General features: G+C 35.2%; 1 protein-coding gene across 1 annotated transcript in view; it reads left to right on the forward strand.

Annotated features, from left to right (window-relative positions):
* LOC150101205 (uncharacterized) overlaps positions 1-25,753 on the forward strand; it is a 242,979-nt gene that overhangs the window by 140,226 nt on the left and 77,000 nt on the right. Inside the window, exons 8-9 of the mRNA XM_090402189.1 lie at positions 11,653-11,759; positions 19,123-19,189. Of these exons, the coding sequence (XP_090258315.1) occupies positions 11,653-11,759; positions 19,123-19,189 (174 nt within the window). The remainder of the gene's footprint in view (positions 1-11,652; positions 11,760-19,122; positions 19,190-25,753) is intronic.

Below are 25,753 nucleotides of genomic sequence, written 5' to 3' on the forward strand. Positions count from 1 at the left end.
ATATACAACTCCTCATAATATTAAATTAGGAATAATCAAAATAAACAGAATAATATTTCAATACAAGGTCCTATCATTGCTAACACATATTTTAGATTAAGTAATAAAATTAAATAAATAAACTCAAGGCAATTATATGAATAATAATTTACAATCATGGGATTAATATCAAATAATTTTTACAAGTACAGCCTTTGGTATGGTGGATTCTGTAAGGAATATTAATAACTTAAATTTCTCCTTATTCAGAATCCAACACTATCCCATAACACACAGGCTGGTGTTTCATTCAATCCCATGGTCGCCTACAGATTTCTTAATTTTTGAAACACTCTGAGTTCATCTGCCTCTATTCTCATCGTAGTTTGTCACATCAGCCTCTTTGTATTATCTCCACCAGGATAATACACACTTGGGAAGTGATCACTCGGTAACTATTTCATCTATTTCTTCTGCTTCTGTCACCTTATTACTGTCAACGTTAGTTAAATTCATCTTTTCATAATTATTCTTCCATTTGCTCATCACATAGCAAAAGAACTGTTTAGGATTTCTCTTGGCCTACCCTGCTCATTTTCTTTCATAATCTGATGTTACCTTTCTCACTGTGCTGTTACTCTTCCTGCTTGTGCTTTGTATTGCTTATGAGCTTGCTGATCACTTTATTCTTATATATTTTCCATAATGTTTTCTTCTTTTGTACTTCCTACTTAATCATGCTGCTCATTCATTTTACTTTCACCTGGCTTATCCGCCTAACCCTAGTATTTAGTCTGATACTACTTTGCTCAAATATCCCTTGACTATTTCCTGAACATTACTAATATTCTTCCTTTCCAGTCTTGAACAGTTGCACCTCCTTTTGTTATAATCATCAGCTTTATAGTTTTGCATGTTTCCTCTCCACTCAGAGGCAAAGTGGTTGTTACCGTGGTTATGAACAAAGCTCTCTTATACTATCTCCAGATCCATTAACCATAACCAATTCCTATAACCATTTTTATTGCACAGTTCAGGACACTGTACCTGAACTGTGCTGTTTGTGATGGACTGCTTCAGGTTTGTTAGTGTATTTTCTTTTTAAGCTAAATTCAGTATTTGTAATAAGGCAAAATAGACAATCAAATTTAGCCTAAGGTAAGCCTGTTGTTATAGCTTTTCAAGGAAGTATGAGTGCCTTGAAAACCCATTCATACTTCCTCTCACAATGAACTGACATGATAGCCAAATTCCATGTCAGAATTAGTAAGCACCTGCTTTTACAACCTGATTGGTTCTCGGAAAACTATAATTAAGTGAGCCATTGTAAATCAAAACCCTGATTTCTCATAGGCTCATTGTCATCATTTGGGATTACATTCCTTGAAATACAGTTGAACTCTGAAAGTATGATATGTGAACTTTTCATATATTGTTAAAGATGGTGCTTATTATAGAATTGGATGCCTGAAGCTTGGAACATGTTTCTCTGTTTTGTTTAATGAAAAATTTCGTGCCCTCTTTTCTAATGCTATTGCTTTCTGCTTCTTTAAAGATTTTTGTTCTCGGATTCACAATTCCTATTTACAGAAAAAGAGAGAGAGAGGCATAAATATATGCTGCACTGTAAATGTTCCCTCCCTTCTCTTCTCTCTGCACTGTGAGTGATACCTTCAAGGCCATGACAAACATACTTAGAGACCCATAAATCTTCCATTTCGAGAGTACATTGGTTAAAATGGTGGTGTTGCAGGCTAGCCATCAGTTAGCACATGAGCCTGAACCTATCAGTAAAGAGTCAGGAAGCTTCCTGATCATCTGCCAGATCATGCCTGGGGGGAGAGGGTCCAAGAAGTGGTATGTGGAGGGGAGGGGCACTGTCGAGGCCATGTCATGCCTTGGAAACTGGTTTCTTTCTGCATGGTTTTCACGTTCAAGAGCCTCTATCTTCTCTCACTGCATGTCCCCACCATATCCTTCCATCTAATCAAACTTATGAAGACTCTCATAAACTAATCCCATCAAAAAAGTCACAACACAACCAGCCACAACATGCAAACCATGCCAGAATCTCTTCACTAAAAACTCACTTTCACATCCACTTTATACTAACATCCATGGCATTAAAACAATCATAAATGGCATCCACCATCACTTGCAGTCTTCTTGACCAGATGTCTTATTTCTGACAGAAACTCAGATCACAGCTACATCTACTGCTGTCCAAATCCAGTGCCCAAACTACACACTTCACTATTCTTTTCACCACAGTAACACCTGTGACTTTGTAAAATCTGACACAGCCGGCTAGAGAATGGCCAATTTAGAATCCCCTGCTTTTGACCTTCTCTGGCTCAAGGTTTCCTTGTCCAATTTAGTAACTCACTTGTTGCATTTACTGGTCCCACACTAATAACCACTCAGATCTCTTCACATTCCTTTCCACGAAACTTAACTACCTGCAATTCACCTATCCAAAAAGTGAGGTCATCTTCCTAGGTGATCACAACATCCACAATTCCAACTGGACTACTAAACAAATTGTCATCATTTGGTCTTCCTGTCTGTTTGTAATTTGGTAGCCAGCTTTCTCTCTGGTTGTTCTCTGTGAGTCATGGTAGGTGGTTCGCTCTCTTCAAGCTTCATCACCAATGCAGGAATGCCTCAGGGCTCTGTCCTATCACCTACTCTCTTTCTCCTGTACATAAATGATCTATTCACAATAACCACTAATCCTATCCACAGCTTTGCAGATGATAGTACTCCCCACTCATCCTACTTATTTGTCAAACTATGCAGTACTCTGACATCCCAGGTTATAAGATCATCTACAACTCGTGCCTTAAACATTGATCTGCATACTATCCATCAGTGGGGCAAGACAACATTGTTATGTTCAATGCTTCTAAAACACAGTCTTGCCTTTTCTCATGCAAAAGAGATCTCAGCTCACCTACCCTTACTCAGTAATACACAAATCACCAGACAAGATCAAATGTCTTTGCTTGCTATTGTTACCTCCAGTCCAGTCTTTCCCTGCATAAACTCATCACATCAGTAGCCTCCTCATCATCCAAGAAACTTGACATTCTCTTTTGTTCAAGAGCCTATTTTACACTCAATCCTTTGGGTGTAATATATATATATATATATATATTTTTGGGTGGGTGTGCGTATATATATATATTGTAACTGGTATTTACTCGGATTGTAGACATTTTAAACCATAATTTTACTGACTAGGAACACCGAGACAAGGTAAGATAAAAACTTTAATTAAAACTCAATTAGTTTCGTCAGAATGCCGACTTCTTCAGGTGTACAAATTATCACATACTGGAAAAATAGTTAAGATAAAAACATGGACTTCTCATATTAACAAGTTAGGAATAACAATAGTCAAATTTGAACCGTGTCCACATGGCAGGTCTAGCGTGAGGCGTTAGTGAGTGGGAAGTATCTCGGGAGTGCCAGAACTGAATTACTGTGCTGTGTGAGTGGTCCAGAACTATTTCTTTTGATTCTAAGATGCGTCTTTCTAGTTCGTCAGCGCATTTATGGATATTAGTAGTAAGATTTCAGTCTAATCATCTGCAGTTGCGGAAAACCATATTATGGGCAAACCGATAAGTCAGTCTCACTACGTCTTGAAGAGCATCAATGTGATATCTCTTACAACAGAACCCGTGCAAGCGCCCTCTCCAGTCATGTCCTTTTCTCTGCCAACTCTAACTTAGAAGAGCGTCAACACCAGATAGACCGAAATCTTACTACTAATATCCAATAATAATAAAATAAATTATTATTTTATATATATAAAAATAAAATAATAATTTCTCCCGGAAACTTGGGTTTTTCTTCCCGTAAACTCAAGAAAATCAACATTATTTCAGACATTAAATATATTGTGTTAAGGTTAGGGACCACGAGATGGCGGCACTTGTGCCATCTCTCTTCACTGCATGCTGCGTAATTAGTGATAGCTTTGGGCCAGCTATCTCTGATTGGCTGCCAGTGGAGATTGAACTGCCCACTCAGTCTCCATAAGTTAGATAGCGTAAACGGCCTTGCCTACTCCCTGTACGGGAACAAAAAGGCGTTAGCTGATAAAATAATAATTTAAAATGCTATGTAACTAATTTTACTTTATTGGTCTTATGAATCGTGTATGCCATTCGGAATTAACACATTCTGCTCATTAATGTTGTGCATATTTACGTATACCATTCCATTTTTTATTACTTGAGATATGGAAAACAAACATAAAAATCATGCTTGTGAAGTGACAAAAACAATGATTGATTCATTACACACTAAAATGGACCTAATTAAGTGATCTGAAAACTATAAATCATTTGCTTCAAGTTGTTCGTGTTTATAATGGTCATTCTATGTTTGCAACAATATTAAAAGATAAACAAAACAATTTTTGATTATATTTTCAGTGTAGCCTCTGTTCAGTCTGTAGTTATTTTTAGAACATGAAATTTTGTCGTCCTACAACATTAACCAATTTAAATCCAAATGTAAAAGTGGTATTCTTTTCTCTCTCTCTCTCTCAGTTCTACCAGCTTACTACAGCATGTGGACCAAGTGAATATCTCATTCTTCAAACATGCTTTAGTAAATTTCCATAAAAATAGCTATGGGGTAATTACAGGCAGACCTATACTCACAATAACGAGTCAGGCCCACTCACAATAACAAACTTTAGGATAGTTTTTTATAGTGAGTGAGTTTGTCATAATTGTATTCTCTATGTGAAAATTGATTGTATAAACTTAATAATCTTGTATTCTGATCTCTGCAGGTCTTCATTATTTGGTCATAGTTAAGATGCAGGACATAGCCTGAAATTTGATAAAGCATTAGTTGTGGTAGTGGATGTAGGTAGTTTATTCTTGATTCTTCTTTTTCTTCTGCAGCTTCTCCCACTTAAGTGGGGTCACTGTTGATGATGAGTCTCCTCCACATCCTCCTGTCTTGGGCTTTCACCACATCCAAATTCTTCATCCTCAAGTCCTCTTCTACCAGCTCCCTCCATCTCTTCTTTGGCCGCCCACACTTCGTCCTTCCTTGCACATCCATCTGCATGACCTTTCTTCCCACATATTCGTCCTCCCTCCTCATCACATGACCAAACCATATCAACCTTGTCTCCTGTATCTTCGCTCCTAAGTTTGTAACCTTCACTGTTCCCCTCACTTAGTCATTTCTCAGACGATCCTTTCTGGTCACACTGCACATCCACCTAAGCATTCTCATCTCTGCTACTTCCATTCTGCTGATGTTATTTTTCCTCAGGGCCACAGTTTCTATAGTATACATCATAGCTGGCCTCACTACTGTCATTTATCATATTGATAAATATGATAAATGAAGATAATATTAGATATGTTTTGCAGCTGTTGCAGATGGAATATCTTTATAGTACAATAGTATTGCAAATGTTTTGTTGAAATCAAATTTATGAGAGGAATAATGTATCATTATTCCTCTCAGATATAACAAGGATACTGTTATTAATACTGATGTTCCAAACACAAACATTTTTCTCGATAAATTTTGATGATAATTAGGTATAATAATTATCATCAATGCAGTAATGCCAATTACTATAATTGCATTGGTCAGTTATGATCAATGCAACAGTTTTTTAATGATGCGACATTCCATGAATTAATCAATGTGTAGCTTTCCTGAAACATTTTTTTATGGCATCATTGCTTGCTGTGTTCTTATGTGTGTTGGTGTTATGCTGTGAATTATAAACTGTTTATAACTGTTTTTTTTTTTTTTTTCATTGTTATTAATAATGACAGATGAAATTCAAAGTAAGGGTGATGTTGCTTCCATTGAAAAGAAGAAGACATGTAAGCCCATTACATTAGATAATAAGATTACGATTGTTAAATTTAGTGATGATGGAACTTCAAACACTGAGACAGGCTGCAGGCTAAACTTACCTTGCACTATTGTTATAGATGCTAAAAATAAAGGTAAAGTGAAAACTGCTATGCTATATAATAATATACAGTCATCCTTAAGCATGACAATCTTATTGCCTAAATGGAAAAGCTTTAAGGGTGTAGATTGATGACCAAACTGGTTGGCATGTTCCCTTAAGCCATAGCTATTCAGAATAACTTTTACCTTTGCAAAAATTATTCTAAATTTTTCATTTGTATAACTGATATAAATAAATGCATTATTTAAACATTTTTGTACATATATGACCCTTTAAAGTGCATTAAATCATTACATGCATCTACAAGTGTGTGCATGTGTGAGGGGGAAATGGTGATTCGCCATTCACTATGCAATAGAACTTAACATGTCATACGTATTGGTACTGCCTGTACTGTACTTCATGTTTAAATCAAACTTTTATTGCAATAATAAATATTATGACAAAAATTATTAAGAATATAGTTATTCTAAAAACAAAATATATATATATATATATATAACTATATGTATACACATATTAATACCACAAATTTTAGTTATGTTTTACTATCAGTACTACCTGTCCTTGATAAGATTCTCTTGATAAGAAAGCTGTATGACAACCAAGAAGCTTCAGTAAGAACAGTCTTTGGAGAAACAGACAGTGTTCGAGTGGAAAAAGGGGTGCAGCAAGTTGTATACTGTTGCCCTATCTTTTTAATATTTATAGTGAATGTGTAAAATTTGGTTCTGGCTGCACCTTATTGTAAATTTAAGGTTATTCTGCACTTTGTAATATTTTTGTGCCTTTGTAGTTTTTTTCTTACTGGTGTGTTAATGTTTGCTGATTACTGCGCATATGCTTATTCTATTTTCTTATATCTTTTTGCTACATATATCATCCCTTCCTATGTATCTAATTCCCTTCCTTATACTGTATTAATCTTGTGCTTCCTGTTACCTCTTACTCTACCTTCCGTAACTCTATATTCTTATACCCGAGAGCCTAGAAATTTGTTTTCTTTAATGACTGCACCACCAGTGGTCCCTCTGCAGTATAAGAAATAGTAGTACTTTCAGTAGGTCTTTATCTAATACAAATCCTCCCCTAATTAAATTACAGTCGTGGATTTTTTATGCGCTTCTCATCTTATCATTTTACTCCCCCGCTCACAGGATCAAGTTTATTTGGAAACAGTGCATTGCATATTAAAGATCAGGTGGTACTCATTAAATATAAATAACAAATATGTTTATTAAATACTAAGACTGAATATACAATTCATGCAATAGGGACATTGCTTCTTATATATTTAATTTAAGTTATACTCTATATGACAGACTTCTACCGCAAACTCCCACAAATATGTAACATATCTTACAAAATCACTGCAATAAAATTCATAATTCCTATTTTTAGCAAACTATTTTAGAACAGAATCCCTATAGTAATTTTCTGCAATTATGCAGCATAAAGCCTTAGAATTCCTTAAAATTAACAATTAAACTTTTGGCCCAATTACTTCTTAGGAATTTGCTATGCTCTGGTATATACACTTAATAATTCCAACCATAAATTTACATTGATTACTTTCAGGCTATATCTATCTTAACACTATAAACTTAGCAGTCCATTTAAGGTAGTTCTCTTACATCACATACAAAATCAACAAATAACTCACATGAGTTCTTTCTGTCTTTAGTGCACCGCTTCTCTGTTCGTATCGGAGTCCTTAGTTTCCTTTTCCGTCTTGGGTTTTGGATTCTTTCCTTAGAGGTTCTCAGAGCACCGGTGTCTCATTCAGAACAGTTGGAGGGTTCTGGAATGCGATTTCCCAACGTCTTGGAGCTCGGGTGAAGGGGTCCAACGGTCGGAGCACATGCAGATTTGTCTGATCCCCAAAGCATCGGGTCCGGCTCAGCTAATCGCTTCTGGTAACCGTCATTTTTGATCTGGACGACTTCCGGTGGATCGACCTCCTCCTCCTCTTTAACTCCTTCCGACTTCTGTGTGCTCTAGCCGAAAACTGTCGATCTCCATGGTTGAAGATCCATAGCTTATATTCATCCTTCCAGGGAACCCTGGTTTAAGGATTGAGAACCCTGAACATTTCCTCGTGATTATCTTGATCTTCTATCGATGCCAACTTCTCTTTCTCCCTTTAAGTGCATCTTTAATCTGTTTTACTGGACTGCAGAACTATGTTTGATTCACACCGCCCCTTTTTCCACTGACCTTGAAGGTGGTCTTAGACTGAGCTTGTAAACAAAGGAATTCTCTTACACTTCAATCAGAGCACTAACATCAAATAACATTCCGATGGCAAAGGCATTGCCCTTGGCTTTAACATATAGACGTCTTTTTGTTTATACAAGTGAGCAAGCTAATTCCCTTTGGGCTTTATACATAGGCTTTTAGTATTATATTTACAGTAACAAACAAAGTTATTTTTGTAAGCTTTTTAGATGTGACCTCTGTAAAACTCGATGCAAAGAGCTTTGAAAATTTTTGCTGCATCGAATTTTACAATTTTTTTATGAGAATGGCTAACTCAGACAAAGACCCAGCTGGAATTAAGATTGGTGGCAGAAAAATAATTGATTTGAGATATGCAGATGCTGCAATCATCATAATTGAAACATCAGCAAAACAAAAGCAATGACTTCTGGCAATTTACATGAATTTATCATAGAGGGAGATAAAATAGAGATCCTTGAAAGTTACACTTTACATGTGTCCAGAATAAGAAATTATGGTAAATGTGAAGATGAAATTAAAAAAAGGATAGTTTTGGGGAAAAAAACTATGTTAAACTTGACAAAAATTATGAGAGAGAGAAGTGTGAGTAAGGCCACAAAGGTTAGAATTGTCAAAGCAATGGTATTTTCAGTAGTGATGTATGGATGTGAAAGCTGGATTATTAAGAAGAAAGACAGAAAGCAAATTGATTCATTTGAATTATGTGGAGGAGACTTAAGAATCCCATGGGTTCAAGAATGAAGAATAAGAAGGCTTTTAGAGAGTATGAATGACAGAATGCTCCTTGGAGGCAATGATCTCTAAACAGAAGTTGATGTACTTTGGACATATTATGCAAGCAGATGAATCATTGGAAAAGGGAGTTATGTTGGGGGGCATGAGAAGAAGAGGAAGACCGTAAAAGAGTTGGATAGACGACACATAAAAGAACTTACTGAAAGAAAGGACAGGAAGCCGAGTGGAATGGAGAGCCTTTGTTCACAAGATCACCAAGAATTGAAAACAACTGGATGGCACATAACAACAACAACCTAAAAGTGCACTCCTAAGAAATGTATACAAGCAATAATGTTATCATTTAAATTGAATCCAATTTTGTACATATTTGATTATTTGCAAGAGCTTCCATAGCTCATTTACTTTTCACAATACACTCTGGTTGGAAAGACCTTGATTCAAATATCATCTAAGACATGAAGAACCTTTAAGCTGGTCCCATATGAAGGTGGCAAGATATTTCATCCCATAAAACAACCGCCAGGTGAACACACACAATCGACAGCTATAATGCATTAATCAGGGCGGCTTAACTATCCTATTCGAGCATTAATTAGGTTTAAAAAGTAAGCTGCTACTTAGCCATGACTGACCATCAGCCTAACATTCAAGGCAAAATTAGGATAGGATTTGATTAGTGGCAGAAAACACCCTTTCAAATTCTATGTTGAATGGTGATATTGTAGAGATAGATGTAGGAAAGTTGTAGGGTTCCCCCCTCCCATTCCCAAAGCAATTTCTTATTTTGTAAGGAATTTGCAGAACAGTGATGTTCTGGTCCATGTTGGTATTCTAAATTTGAATTCTTTTCATTATTTTCTCATGTTGAAAGATGCTTTATTAAGTGCAGTATAATTTTCATTGTAGTATCTTTATTGAGTATAGGAAAGAATTTACTATCATCTTGTGTCCCATCTTGTTTATCCTTCATTCTTTCAAATACTGAATAACTTGTGATAAATTTGTAAACCTCTGAAAATACAGTTTCAAATACCATATGCAATTCTTTAGCTATTTCAGAATTTTGATTTACAAGTTTTTTCAATAATAAATTTTATTGCATCATCTTGAGTTAAAAGATTTGCTTCTTTATGGCATAAGCACATCTACTGCTAACTTTATAGGCATTAGTATTTTGTAACCTTAAAAAAAACAAACAAAAAAAAATCAGCTAACGCCTATGTTGTTCCCGTATAGAGAGTAGGCAGGGCCGTTTACCCTATCTAACTTTTGGAGACTGAGTGGGCAGTTCAATCTGCACTGGTGGCCAGTCAGAGAGATAGCTGGCCCAAGGCTATCACTGATTCATCGATATGTAGTGAAGAAGGCGGCAAGCTAGTGCCGCCATCTCATGGTCTCTAACCCTAACACAATATTTTTAATGTCTGAAAATAGTGTGGGCTCTACGGTCGATTTTCTTGAGTTTATGAGACGAAAAACCTGAGTTTCCGGGAGAAAAAACCCGCTAGCCCGTGCCAGAGATCGACTAACTCGGGAACTGGCCGAAAAAAGGCTTAGAAAAATTTCCTCTAGTCGACGACTAGATTTGAACCACCAAATCCTTTTTTCGTGCGGTCAAGAGCTGCAGAGTGCAAATGCCACTTCTACTGAGCTACACAGGCTCCTGAGCTACACAAGCTCCTTTTTTGTAACCTTGATATGAATAAATCGTAACCAATTATTTTTTAAATTAGTATTTGAAACAAGTATTTTTGTATCAATACTGCTATTTGAATACCAAGAAAAAATTACCAGGATTTCAGGATCTTGCTAAGCCCTGTCATAACTTTTTGTGCAAGATAGCTGAGTAGACAGAGAAAAATAGCTTTTGGGTCTACTTATGAATAAGATATATACAGGCAGTCCCAGGTTACGAATAAGATACGTTCCTGAGAATGTCTTTAAGTCGGATTTGTATGTAACTCTAATCACTGATGAACAGCGCATATACGGTAATAATAACAATACTATAATGGTTCATGTGGCAATAATAATACCCCATAATAAGTTACAGAAACTATTGTGTTCTTTCTTTTCATTCAAACAAACAGAACATAAAAACAAACTCATACATGTGGGTTTGTTTACATGTGCAGAAGAAACTGGTTCCCGAGTTATTAATTTAATTATTTAATTAGTGGTTCCAAAACTTTTTCGGTTCACGGCAGCCTTAGTATATCAGCATTTTTTTCATGGTGCCCAAAGTCAGAACATATGCCTACCTAACAGTTGCAGTGCACAGTTGGTGCAATTATTTCAGTGAAAATATTGGAATATTTCGCTGCACACAGTTTGGGAACCACTGATTTAATTATCCTTATGGGGAGCCCGTTCGTAAGTATGGAATGCCGTAAGTTGGGTCTTCCATAACCAGTGGACCACCTGTAATTAGATTTTAATTTTTCTTCAAAACTGGAACTGATAAAATAACTCTATTACTATAGTGTTTTTTCCTTTGATAGTTATATCCTAAGACACCAAAACGTATAAAAAAATATTGGTGCAATGATATTATGGCAGCATGTAAGCCTAAAATAAACATGACATGACAACATCTGTTGTGTTGTCATGTTTAAAAATTTCAACCTAAATGCAATAGAAAAAATTTATTTTCTTGTGTTGGTTTCTTTTTCTCTCCCTAAACTTAACTATAAAAATGTAAATTCACCTTTTTTTTTTTTTTTAAGGCTCAGGAAATTTTGGAGAAGTTTTATGTGGAGTTTTTGCATCTGGACCAGTTGAAGTGCAGTTTGCTGTAAAAATGCTGAAAAGTAGTCCAGTGCCTAATCAGAAGGTTTGCTTCTTTTTTTTTTTTTTTTTTTTTTTTTTATAATTTTTAGTTCTTAAAAATTGAAATTCACATTTTATCATCTCTTTTTAACCAACTAAATGATAGTTTATCATTTAGATAGTTTAGTTTAACTAAACTATCTAAATATATAGCTTAGCTGTAAGGAAAATTATGCTTCTATTTTCTGATAGCTTTTATTGCAAATAACTTGAAGCGTTTCTTGATTACAGTGTATGCATATGGCAAGTTTTTAAGCAGCATAACTAAAAATCATCAATTTTTGACTTTTTTCATTTGTTGGAAAGACCTGTTTCAAATCCTATCTAGGATGCAAAGAACCTTTATCAGAGCTTTTCAGCTTAAGGTGGGATATCGAGACAGAGGTGGCAGGATTTTTCATCTTGCAAAATAGGTAAACCATCCAGAAGAATGCATACAAATTAGTCATAGCAGATAGTGCAGAAAGGATTAACCACCCTATCAGAGCATTTATGAGGTGAGGTTTCAAAGATGTCAAGTTACTTAGCCTTCACTGGCCATTGAGCCTAACATGAAAAAGGAAGAGGGATGGATGGTTGACATTCTATGTAAAGAGATTATTTTTGGTGGAATTATCTAAATTAAGATATTTAATTGTTTTTTAATTAAAATATTTAAATATTTAAAGAATAACAGGTGTAATTAACATTATATTTAAACCTAACCAATTTCAAAAAAAAAAAAAAAAAAATCCAAGCTAAAAGTATACAATACATTAGCCCTACCAGTCTTATTACATGGAAGGGAAATCTGGACAATAAAACAAACACAAACAAATATTAATAACAGCTGAAATGAAGTTTATGAGAAAAACTGCAAAATATACTCTATTTGATCACAAAAGAAATGACGATATGAAAGAATTAAACCAGGAATCAGTAATAGACAAAATTAAAAAATATAAACATAAATGGATGAAACATGTTGAAAGAATGAATGCATAAAGATTTTCAAAACAAGCCTTAAATTACGGGGTGCATAAGGGTCAAAGCTGTATAACTGAGAGGAGACCTTCACATAGCCTTTAAAGGAATGCGGAGAACCGACCAGGGCTTCTGACCTAATGTCCAATCCTCACCTTCTCGTGGTGCACCCTGTTGGGTATCTACTTTGATACTGAACGAACGAGGATGGGCTGGCAATTTGGGATTTAGCCAACCAAATTGTATTCTTATTGGTTAAACCAAAATAAAAAATGATGGTACAACATGACAAAATTTCATGCCGGCTGGGGCGTCGCCCGGTTAAACAAGGCCCCCGTTGTTTTCGCCAGGGAACCAGGGCGAACAGCGAAAAGTCAGCTACTGGAACAAATCTGAAAACAAACCCCAACTCAACATCACCAGAGTTAAAGATCGGTACTATCAACATAAGAAGCCTGAATGGCAAAGAAATGGAGCTAGCTGAGGAATTAGATAAGTACCAGATCAACATAATAGAGGTGACTGAAACAAAAAAGACCAAAACTGGTGAGATCTTTCTGAGCAATAAATACAAAATGTTATATTCAGGCAATGACAATCAAGGAAAAGAAGGAGTAGCCATAGTATTCAACACAAAATACAAGGCTAATCTTCTTGAATGGCAGTCAGTCTCAAGTAGAGTAATGTGGGCAAATATGAGAATGGGAAACTGGACAAAGAGACTTATTTGTGCCTATTGTCCCACAGAAGGTTCTACTAAGGTAGAAGTGGAGGAATTTTTTGATGCTTTAGAAAAAGGAAAAGTTGGTCCTTGTTGGAGATCTAAATAGCAGAGTAGGAAATTATTGTGAGACATACAAAAATATTTTGGGAAAATTTGGAGAAAAGAGCAAAGCTAATAATAATGGCAAATATCTGTTGGATTTCTGCTCAGGACATCGACTGGTTATTACTAACACCATGTTCCAACATAAAAATGCACACTAATTCACATGGAGAGAAGAGGCTAGGAATAAGAAAAGTCTCATTGACTATGTTATTGTTGATAGTGATGTTTTCTCCCTGGTGCAGGACACAAGAGTGTACAGAGGATTTGAAATTGGAAGTGATCACTATTTAGTCTTGTGCAGGATAAAATTGAATTTCATATTGAAAAGAATGACATGTAAGAAAATTTTAAAGCGAATAAAAGTTGAGCAGCTCTCAGATGTGAACTGTAGATTAAAATACAGAAAGATTATTGAAAAGAAAATGAAAGAGTTTGAGAACAGGAATCAAACCTTGGAGATTCAGTGGTAAACTCTGAAGAAAACATTGATTGATTCTGCCAGAGAGGCATGTGGTGAGGTTGTGTGCAAGGATAAAAAAATCAGAACTCCCTGGTGGACACAGGAAGTTAAAGAGGCAGTGAAGGAAAAGAAGAAAGCATATCAAAAGTTCCTGGCAAATAAGTCAGCTTTTACTCTTACAGAATACAGAGACAAATGTAAGAAAGCTAAACAGTGTGTAAAACTAGCTAAACAAAAGTCATGGGAGGACTTTGGCAAGAATATAGAAAATAAATATCAAGAAGGTGGCAAAATATTCTGGAGGTTGTTGAAGAAGCTTAGGAATGGAGGAAAGAGTGCTGTAAAAGGTGTTAGAGATGATAAAGGTGACATGAAAACAGGAGAAAAAGATGGAGAGAGAACGTGGATAATAATGCCACAAGGAATTTCATCTCTCGGTAACGTTTTTCTCTTGAAAATTAACATGGGGTAGTTTTGTTCCGTCTGTGCAACAAGCTAAAATTACAGTGTAGTGAGTTTTTTCGTGACCTTTTGTTTTAATCACTATTGATTTGGTGCCTTTTGAATCTCCTGTCCGATTTGAAGGAACATCAAAAGTTAGAGGCACTTCATCCATGTTCGCAATTTGATTTAACTCAAAGTTACATTTCCTTCTCACTGATATGACAAATCTATGGAATTCTATAATTTTAGCTTCATAGTCAGCCGGCATTGAATCTCCTGTCCGATTTGAAGGAACATCAAAAGTTAGAGGCACTTCATCCATGTTCGCAATTTGATTTAACTCAAAGTTACATTTCCTTCTCACTGATATGACAAATCTATGGAATTCTATAATTTTAGCTTCATAGTCAGCCGGCATTTTTTGGGCTAGAGTGGTTTTTGTATGCATGCATGACCCGTGTCTTTTCATAAATCTAAAATATCAAGACAGTGATCCGGTAAAATTTAAAATTCCATTAGCAGTTGTCCATCGTTTCGCTTCAAAAATTATCATTTTCGTAGAAACAGATATTCCCATGTTCCGGTGATTTGTTACCCAATTTTTCATTTGTACTTCTAATTCTGGCTATTTTTCTAGGTGCAAAAGGAATGTTTTCTTGTGTTTACATAGCAGTTTTAATTGTTTCTCTTGTTTTCTCCACTCGCGAACCATTTTTCTTTGGTGGTGGACCAAAATGTCTTTCTGCTGCTCTATTTCCATATTGTTTTGCATAATTTATCACATTTAATTTATAACTCACGTTATATGAAAGTCTTTTTTGTTTTACACTCATTTTTTCTAATTTTATGATAAAAATTTTAATGACTTATAAAAAAAAAAAATCAAATGAACCGTACAAAAGCACATTTGTTTACACACTAATGATTATTGATGCTCTAATTCAGTGATTCACCCACATGCAGCGAGATAACTTAGGTACCTACCTTCAGTGGTGTAGTTACTAATTTTATTAACATATTGCGCCAGTAATTGAACTTTGCTAACAGCTTCGGTACACTGTAAAGATTCGTATTTTAATGTTACCTTTGGACCATAAGAACACACCCCAATTTTAAGTCGATTTTTCTATGTAAAAAGGTGTGTCTTATGGTCCGAAAAATACGGTAATTTGCCTGTAATTCGAAAAGCATTTATTAGCCCCCAGGAGTGGTGCTTCATCATGGTACATGCAGCATTTCTTAAAGCTAATGTCAAAAATAGATTTTTCAGTCCAGTTAGATAAATGGTGAATTAACTGTATTCAATTTGTTTGATTGTATTCAATTTGAGAGTTTGCTATCATGAGTCGGCTCTACCAAATCTGCAAGAATAGATTTGAAAGGATAAATTAGATTTTTTTTTTTTTTTTTTTTTTGTTGCTCCAAAAAATAGTTTGTTAAAATAGGGAATGATGGACTGCCCCTTGGCATTACCTGCAGAGAGCTGCCAAAGGGAGTTCATTATCCCCTGTTCTTCTATAAAATGTCATAGTTATCATTAAATTCCTGATATGTGAATTTGGGAGGAGGGTGGGACAGGATACTATGATGATGTACTACATGAAAGGTTTACATCCTTGCCAACTTCCTGTTGACAATTTTCTCCCCAAATCTGTTATCTGTCAGGACTCCAATATCATAAGACGTTATATTTTAGTCTTCCTCTGGATATTTTCCTGCCATCCTGAGGGGGATGGGGGAAAAAAAAAAACGTGTTCCACCAACATTTCTTCTTCCATTCTGTTTAAGTGACCATACTGCTTACTGCTTTACATTAACTGATTGGCTCTGTTCAAGCATTCCTAGATACTAATAATATCAGTTTCCTTGCTGATATCCTCATTTTTTAATACAGTTCTGCCATTGATGCCATCTGTTCACAACCCAATTTATTCTCAAAACTTGCATACCTGTGGTCTCTGATCTTTGATGAAGTGTTCTATTTCTTACCCAGCTCTCAGATATAAGTTAAAATTAGTTTAAACACTGTTTTCTATACAGGTTGTGTAGTGTTTTGACATTTCTCTCTTATTTCATTTGACTTCCTACCATATCAGCTTTACTGATTCTGTAAAGTCTTTTCCTTCATGATTACATGGTAATCAGCATTCATTATTAAAAATTATGGAAACAACTACTGTGTTATAGTAAAACATCAGCTTAATATAAACCAAAATAATCACTCGACATTTCGACCTTCATATTAAGGTCATTATCTGAATTTTTTTTATTTGATTTGATTTTTTATGGCACAAAGACATCAAAGGTCATACTGCACCAGGATATCGGTCACAGCAGTACATATGGTAATTGATTAGTAGGACATTCACAAACATCCATGCCCTTGGTGCGTTTTGAACCCACAGCCTTTTGGCTGGAGAGCGGATTATCTAACTACTCGGCCAACCAGGTTAGCATCATCATCGGAATATACACATGTATACAAAGTAACATATATATGTTTCTTGACAAATTTGTACAATGAAACATATATGTTACTTTGTATATATATGTGAATATTCCAGATGATCAATACAAAGGTTGAAACGTCTAGTAATTATTTTGGTTTATATTAAACTGAAGTTTTACTATAACACGATAGTTGTTTCCATAATTTTTAATAATTCTTCTGTAGGTTCTCCATTCAGGTTGTAGGTTGTTTTAAGTGTTCACCCTGTTTTTATTTTTAGTCTTTGTTTTTTTATTGCTAATTTTCATAAATTTGCAGACTTCCATTGAATTTTCTAGGAGTATAACATTATCTACATAAAGTAAAGAGCTGAGTTGAATATTTTCAATTTTGATGTCAAGCCTGATTCTACTTTTCTTTTTTTTTTTTTTTTTACTTTTCCTACATGAATTAATAAGAGTGGAAAAACCCTTCTCTCACACCTAATTTAACATGAAACTATCTTCCTCTACCTCCTTCAGTTCTAATTGCTGACTTATGCCTCAAATATAGACTATGCATTGCTCAATATAATGTGCTGTTTACACCATATAATTGCAGCATTTTGAACCAGTATATGTTATGTGCCTTTTCCAGACTTAGCATTGTCTCCAATCTGCTTGAGTAAATTTTACCTAGGATACATACTAGACATATTCTCATGGGAATTATGAGCTCTATTTCAGTCGTCCAAATTTCGACCTTTTGACCAGGGCTACTAAATTATGCAGTGTAGCCACTATAAAATCCTAAGTATTGATATGTACTTCTGATTTGCGTTCCTCTTGAATATTTTCTCCCACTTTACTGTCACTTCTTGTTTCATTTAATAGTATTTCAGAATTTTACTCCAAACATCTAGGATGTTTTTATCTTCAGCTTTCATGCAATCATCTCTGATTCCTTTTACAGTACTCTTTCCTCCATTTTTAAGCTTTTTCAATAGCCTCTAGAACCTTTTACAACCTTCTTGATATTTATCTTATGTATTCTTACCAAAACCTGCTCATGATTTTTGGTTTACCGCTTTCTTACATTTTTCTCTGTATTCTTTCAGAGCACAAGCTGAATTACTTCCTAACAACTTTTCATATTCTTTCTTCTTTTTCAGTCATTTCAAACAACTTTGTCACATGCTTCTTTGGCAGAACCAATCAATCTGTTTTTTTTTTTTCAGAGGTTACCGACGAGTCTCTAAGCTTGATTCTTGCCTTTAAACTCGTTCATTTTTTCTTGAATAATATTTGTATGTCATTCAAGAAAAAACTTATGCACATCACCTGAAAGCAGCTCAACTTTGATCATTTAAAAACATTTCTTACATACTTTTCAGCATTATATTCAGTTTTATCCTGCTCAAAACCAAATGGTGATCACTTCCTATTTCCAATTCCTTACAATACACATTTTTGTTCTTGAACCAGTGTGAAGATATTGATATCAACAATAACATAAGTCAATGATACTTATTTGTTGTGTCTTCTCTCCATGTGAATTTGAATGAATCTTTATGTTGGAATGTGGTATTAGCAATGACTAGTTAATGTCCTGAACAGAAATCCAGCAGTTTTTACTTATCAGTTTGCTCCTTTTTCCAAATTTTCCCAGTGCATTTCTGTATTTCTTAACAGTACAGTAGGTATTGATTACCTACTGTGCTGTTAAGATTTCCAACAAGGATTAACTTTTTATTTTTTATCAGCTACGTTTTCTTATGACTTGAAAAATTCCTCCACATCTTCCTTAGTAGAACCTTCTGTGGGCTCATGACAGAAATAAGTCTCATTGGCCAATTCCCCATTTTCATGTTTGTTCATATTACTCTGCTTGATACTGCCTGTCATTTAAGAAACTTATTCTTGTGTTTTTATGCTGAATACAAGAACTGCACTTTCCTTTCTCTGATCATAACTGCCCAAATATAACATCTTATATGGTTATTTAGTAGAATCCCACCTGTTTTTGTCTTCTTTGTTTTAGTAATACCAATCATGCCAACTTCAAACTATATTCTGATCTGATCAGAGAATGTTCATCTTTTTGACTGTAGTTACATATTCTTTCTTTATTTGTGGAAAACCACAAATTCTTCGACATCACAGAATTTTATTACTGAAGCTATTAAATGTTGTTTATGAAATTTATTGCATATTAGCAATATAGGTGTTTAAATTGATTTTCAGACTGAAATTCTGAAAGAAGCTCAAACAATGGCAGCTCTTGATCATCCACATATTGTCAGATTAATAGGTAAGCTCTATAATTCTTCATCATGATGAAATTTCAGCTCTCTGTAATTCTTATTTTTAGTATCTGTAAGTTTTATTTGCATACTTTATTTTCACTGCAATATTGCATATAAACTTAGAGTTAATACAAAGCTAAAAATTAATAGTGTAGCATGTTCTCTTATAGGTCACTACATAATATCCATTATATTTAATAATTTTTGTTTTGTTTGTTTTTTAAATTCAAGTATTAATTTCCAAAAAATGGAGAGTACTCTTGTCCCCATCTACAAGGGTAAAGGGGATGCACAAGACTGTAAAAATTACAGAGGAATAAAGTTGATGTCCCACACAATGAAAATCCTAGAAAGGGTTCTTGATGGAAGATTTGAGGAAGGAGGTGGAGATTGCAAAGGAACAATTTGGCTTCATGCCTGGTAGATCAACAACAGATGCTATCTTTGGATTATGGCAGATGATGGAAAAGTTTCGAGAGAAACAACGGGAGCTACATCTGGCATTTATTGATCTGCAGAAAGCATACGATAGAGTGCTAAGGCAAGAATTTGGAGGTGTCTGAGGGAGAAGAAGGTTCCGGAGAAATATGTCAGGTTGGTGCGGGAGATGTACAGAAATGTGAAGACAAGTGTTCGGATCTGTCTGGGACAGACAGAATGTTTTCAAGTAACAGTTGGCTTGCATCACGGGTCAGCATTAAGTCCGTTTCTGTTTAACATTGTGATGGAGGTGGTGACGGAGGAGGTGAGAGAAGACGCACCTTGGACAATGTTGTATGCAGATGACATCTTGCTGTGTGCAGATTCAAGAGAAGAAGTGGAAACTAAACTGGAAAGATGGAGAAAAGTACTGGAAGAGAGAGGTAGGAGACTGAGCAGAAGTAAGACACAGTATATGTGTTGCACAGTGAGCGGCGACCAGGAGACAGATCCGGAGCTGGAAGGAAATGTCATCAGGAAGGTGAGGGACTTTAGATACTTAGGTTCAACAGTGGAAGAAGATGGAGGAGCTGAGAAGGAAGTGGGATGCAGGATACAAGCAGGTTGGAGGAACTGGAGGGAGATGGCTGGAGTGTTATGCGATAAGAGGGTGCCGATCAATCTGAAAGGCAAAATCTATAGGACAGTAGTGAGGCCAACTATGACTGCTATAGAAACTGTGGCCCTGAGAAAAAATAACATCAGCAAGATGGAAGTAGCAGAGATGAGAATGCTTAGGTGAATGTGTGGTGTGACAGAAAGGATCGTCTGAGAAATGACTATGTGAGGGGAACAGTGAAAGTTACAAACTTAGGAGCGAAGATACAGGAAGCAAGGTTGAGATGGTTTGGTCATGTGATGAGGAGGGAGGACGAATATGTGGGAAGAAGGGTCGTGCAGATGGATGTGCAAGGAAGGAGGAAGTGGGTGGCCAAAGAAGAGATGGAGGGAGCTGGTAGAAGAGGACTTGAGGATGAAAACTTGGATGTGGTGACAGCCCAAGACAGGAGGATGTGGAGGAGACTCATCATCAACAGTGACCCCACTTAAGTGGGTGAAGCTGCAGAAGAAGAAGAAGATTAATTTCCAAAAAATTCAACTCACTTTGTTAAGTTCAGTGGCAAGTTAGCTGGCTTCATCTTTATATAAAACTAATTAATGCTTTTAAATGGTAGTTAGGGGTCACTTAAGTATCAAAGCTAGATAACTTCGAACAGACTTCCACATTAGTTTTAAAGAATGCAGAGAACTGACTAGTGCTTCTGACCTAATGTCCAATCCACACTTTCACATGGTGTGTCCCATTATATGTATTTTGAATACTGAACAAATGAGGATTGGCTGGCAATTTGAGACTTAACTCTACAAATTGTATTCTGTATTGACTTAAACCAGAAACAAACATGATGACATTTCATGCTGGTTGGGGCATCACCCAGCTAAATCAAGTCCCTGGTGTTTTCATTAGGAAACCAGGGCAAACAGTGAAAAGCCACCTAATGGAACAAATTCAGTTATTCATGATAGATATTCATGGTGTAGACAACACCAAAAATACATTTATTAAACTTACTAATATTTTGCTGGTGTTTTCTTCCCAGCATCTTCAGATTTTAACTGTTAAAGGCACACATCATTGAAATAAATAAATAAACAATTCAAACTGTAACTCAAATCGAACTAATGCCCTTATTTGATGCCCTCTATGAGCCAGATAACCACAAGTTAATTAGCAGAAGTCAGGCTATCAAATCTCAAAATGACACTTTCTCAGATCTTTGCTAAATTAATACAGTCATACCAAAGTCAGGAGAGTGCTTCAAGCTGATACTGATTCGAAAAATAGTTTCTCAAACCTATTACGACTTTTGTATATTATCGATGTTTTCCTTCATCTAATCCTATGTAAAAGAGTATCCAAAGCATGATCTTCCAATCTCCACTTGCCATACAGATGATCATGAATGTAATTCTGTCTAATGCTTCAGTGTAGTGCTTGTCATCACAGTTATAATTTGTGCTCCTCTGGAGATGCTGGGTAGAAAACCAGCAAAATATTAGGAAGTTCAATAAATTAATTTAATTTTTCAACTTTTGGTGTTGAAGCAATGCTATAATAGTCAACTTTATAATTGGTCAATATTCAACTCCCCTTTTTCTCTTATAATGGGGAGAGTAAAAGTGATTGGCACAACTGGTGCCAGTCACTTTTATCTAACATATAAAGCACTTCAGACTTAACCATTCCACCTAGATCTTGGTCTTCCTCTGGGTCTTTTTTTTGCTGTCTTAGCACAAACACCTGTTTTGCTAACCTTTCCTCTCCTTTCCCATTCTGTTTAAGTGACCACACCACTACCTTAGATTAGTCCTTCTCACACATTCTTGAATGCTAACAATGTCAAGTTCCTTCCTTCTTTTCTGATATCTTTATTTTTAATATGATTCTGCTACTAATGTCTGTTCAGGTCTCTAATCTTAGATTAAGTGCTTTATTTCTAACTAAACTCTTAGATCCATGACTTAAAACTGGTTTGAACTCTGTCTTGCATATTGCTAGTTTAGTGTTTTGGCTAATTTTTTTCTTATTCCATATAAATTTATTCAGCTGGCTACCCACCATACTAAGTTTCCTTATTCTGATGTCTTATTTCCTTATTTCATTTGCTGTCTTTACTAAAAACTGTGCTTAAATAGTTTAAATATTTTACTTGTTCTATAGGTTCTCCATTGAGAATGCAGCTTGAGTTTTCTGTGTTCTACCTATTTTCATAGTTTTGGTCTTTTTAGTGCTGATTTTCATGCCAAATTTGTTACAACCGTTATTCAAATTAATCAGAGTATCCCAGAGACTTGCACTGGATATGTTTAGAGTACATCATCATCTTCATAAATCAAAAAGTTTAGTTTGATATCTCCGATTCTAATATGGTTCAATGTCACTTTCTTTCATAATGTGGTCCATATAGATGTTGAACAAGAGTAGAGATAATCTGCATCCATGTATTACACCTGGTATTACATCAAACCATCTTCCTGTATTTCCTTCAATTCTAACTACGGACTTACAACTTAAATATATAAACTATGTATTTATAAACTATGCACTGGATGTGTAAAGAGTACATCATCATCTTCATAAATCAAAAAGTTAAGTTTGATATCTCCGATTCTAATGTGGTTTAATGTCACTTTCTTTCATAATGTGGTCCATATAGATGTTGAACAAGAGTAGAGATAATCTGCATCCATGTATTACACCTGATATTACATCAAACCATCTTCCTGTATTTCCTTCAGTTCTAACTACGGACTTACAACTTAAATATATAAACCATGTATTGCTCTGTATTATGTTCCATTCACTCCCTATAATTGTAAGGCTTTGAAAAGTTTTTTCTGGGCACCTTGTCATATGCCTTGTTATATTTCCATTATTTCTCCACTATTTGTCATAAAGTGAAAAATCTGATCTTTACAAATTCTATTTGGTCTGATCCCAGCTTGTTCTTCTCCTTGCTTCTTTTCCACAATTTTTCTTAGCATCTTTTCAAGTAGGCTTGTATACTTAATAGAGAAATTCCTCTGTAATTCTCACATTCAACTTTTTCCTCTTTTTATAGATGAGAACTATGACAGCTTTACTCCAAACATTTGGAATTCAACCTTCTGGCCATATCATCTGGATTATGCAGCAAAATTTGAATACCTCAATATTTGGGCATTTCTGGTCAAATATTGATCAGAATATTTTGCCACCATCTTCTGATATTTATTTTCTATGTTATTACCAGTCTTCTCATAACTTTTGTTTAGATAGTTTTATGTACTGCTTTGTTTTCTTAGATTTTCTTTGTATTCTCTACGAACAGTTACTGAATTACTTATCGGGAACTTTTGATGAACACTCTTCTTTTCCGAGACTGAATCTTTAACTTTTTGTGTCCACCATGGTGTTCTTATTTTTCTGTTTTTGCAGACAGCTTAATCACATGTCTCCTTAGTTGAATCAATCAGTTTTCTTCATAGTTTGCCACTGAGATTCAAAAGTTTGGTTCTTGTTTTTAAGCTGTTTCATTTTTTGCCTGAAAAATGTTGTGTAGTTGAGTCTACAGTTTATCTGTAAAAAGTGCCCTACTTTAATTCTTTTTAAATTTTCACAACAGTATATCTTCAATTCAGAGTTTTAATTAAAAGTTATAAGGATTTTATAGAAAACTCATTGTGTTTTTAAAGTTAATTTGTTGATATAAAAAAGTATCAGTTTGTGGATTGATGATAACCACACTTTAATTCCATTTCTAATGAAAATAAAGTATTTTAGATATATATTTTTGATATATAACAGAAGAATGCTTCAAGTGAGTATTTATCCATTTGTACTCTTGATATACACACCGTCATCAAATTCCTGATTTAGACCCGGAGCTGTACAGAAAAGGTGTATATATATGTGTATATACATATGCACACACACACTTTTCCTGCATATCTAAAATCTACTGTACACACACACACAGTAGATTCCATTTAATTGGACCACATTAAGAATAGCATAATTTGGCCAAGTTAAGCGACTCCCCAAATTAAACAAAGTTGCACGTCAAGAGTTTAAAAAGCATATGAACATAAGACAAACTACAAGTTTTTCATTAGTTGTATAGCATAATTAGACTTATAGATAGATTTAAACGATTGGTTTTAATTAAAGTAAAATATCTGCCATAGAAATAATTTAGGTGCTTAAGGGTCTGGGGGTGCTTAAAGGATCAAAGCTATATAACTGAGAGGAGACCTCCACATAGTCTTCAAATGAATGAAGAAAACCGACCATGGCTTCTAATCCAATATCCAGTCCTCACCGTCTGGTGGTGCACCCTGTTAGGTATCTACCTGGATACTGAACGAACGAGGATGGGCTGGCAATTTGGGATTTAGCCGACCAAATTATATTCTTATTAACTTAAATCACAATATAAAATGATGGTACAATGACAGAATTTCATGCCAGCTGTGGCTTCGCCTGGTTAAACAAGGCCCCTGTTGTTTTTGCCAGGGAATCAGGGCAAACAGCGAAAAGTCATCTACTGGAACAAATCCTGAAACACACCCCAACTCAGCATCAATAGAGTTCAAGATTGGTACTATCAACATAAGAAGTCTGAATGGCAAAGAAATGGAGCTAGCTGAGGAATTGGATAAATACAAGCTTGACATAATTGGGGTAACTGAAACAAAAAAAGAGAAAAACAGGTGAGATCTTTCTGAGCAATAAATACAAAATGTTATTTTCAGACAATAACAATCAGGGAAAAGAAGGATTAGTATTAGTAAATATGATGCTAAACACTAAAGTTTTACTAAGGTAGAAGTGGAGGAATTGTTTGAAGCTTTAGAGAAAGCAACTGACATGATAAAAAAGGAAAAGTTGGTCCTTGTTGGAGATCTAAATAGCAGAGTAGAAAATGATGGTCAGACATAGAAAAATATTTTTGGAAAATTTGGAGACAAGAGTAAAGCTAATAATAATGGCAAATGCCTGTTGGATTTCTGCTCAGGACATGGACTGGTTATTACTAACACCATGTTCCAACATAAAAATATACACAAATTTGCATGGAGAGAAGAGGCAAGGAATAAGAAAAGTCTCATTGACTATTCTATTGTTGATAGTGTTTTTTCCCACTGGTGCAGGACATTAGAGTGTACAGAGGATTTGCAATTGGAAGTGATCACCATTTAGTCTTGAGCAGGATAAAATTGAATTTCATATTGAAAAGAAGAACATGTAAGAAAGTTTTAAAGCTAATAAAAGTTGAGCAGTTCTCAGATGTGAACTATGCACTAAAATACACAAACATTATTCAAGAAAGAATGAAAGAGTTTGAGAACAGTAACCTAATGTTGGAAATGCAGTGACAAATCTCAAAGAAAATATTGATTGATTCAGCCAGAGATTCATGTGGTGAGGTTGTCTGCAAGGATAGAAAAATCAGAACTCATGGTGGACACAGGAAGTTAAAGAGGTAGTGAAGGAAAAGAAGAGAGCATATCAAAAGTTCCTGGCAAATAAGTCAGCTTGTGCTGTT

The sequence above is a fragment of the Typopeltis vanoorti genome, chromosome 12 (assembly GCF_054136105.1).
Source record: "Typopeltis vanoorti isolate ZY-2024b chromosome 12, IOZ_Tvanoo_1.0, whole genome shotgun sequence".
Taxonomy (NCBI): Eukaryota; Metazoa; Arthropoda; class Arachnida; order Uropygi; family Thelyphonidae; genus Typopeltis; species Typopeltis vanoorti.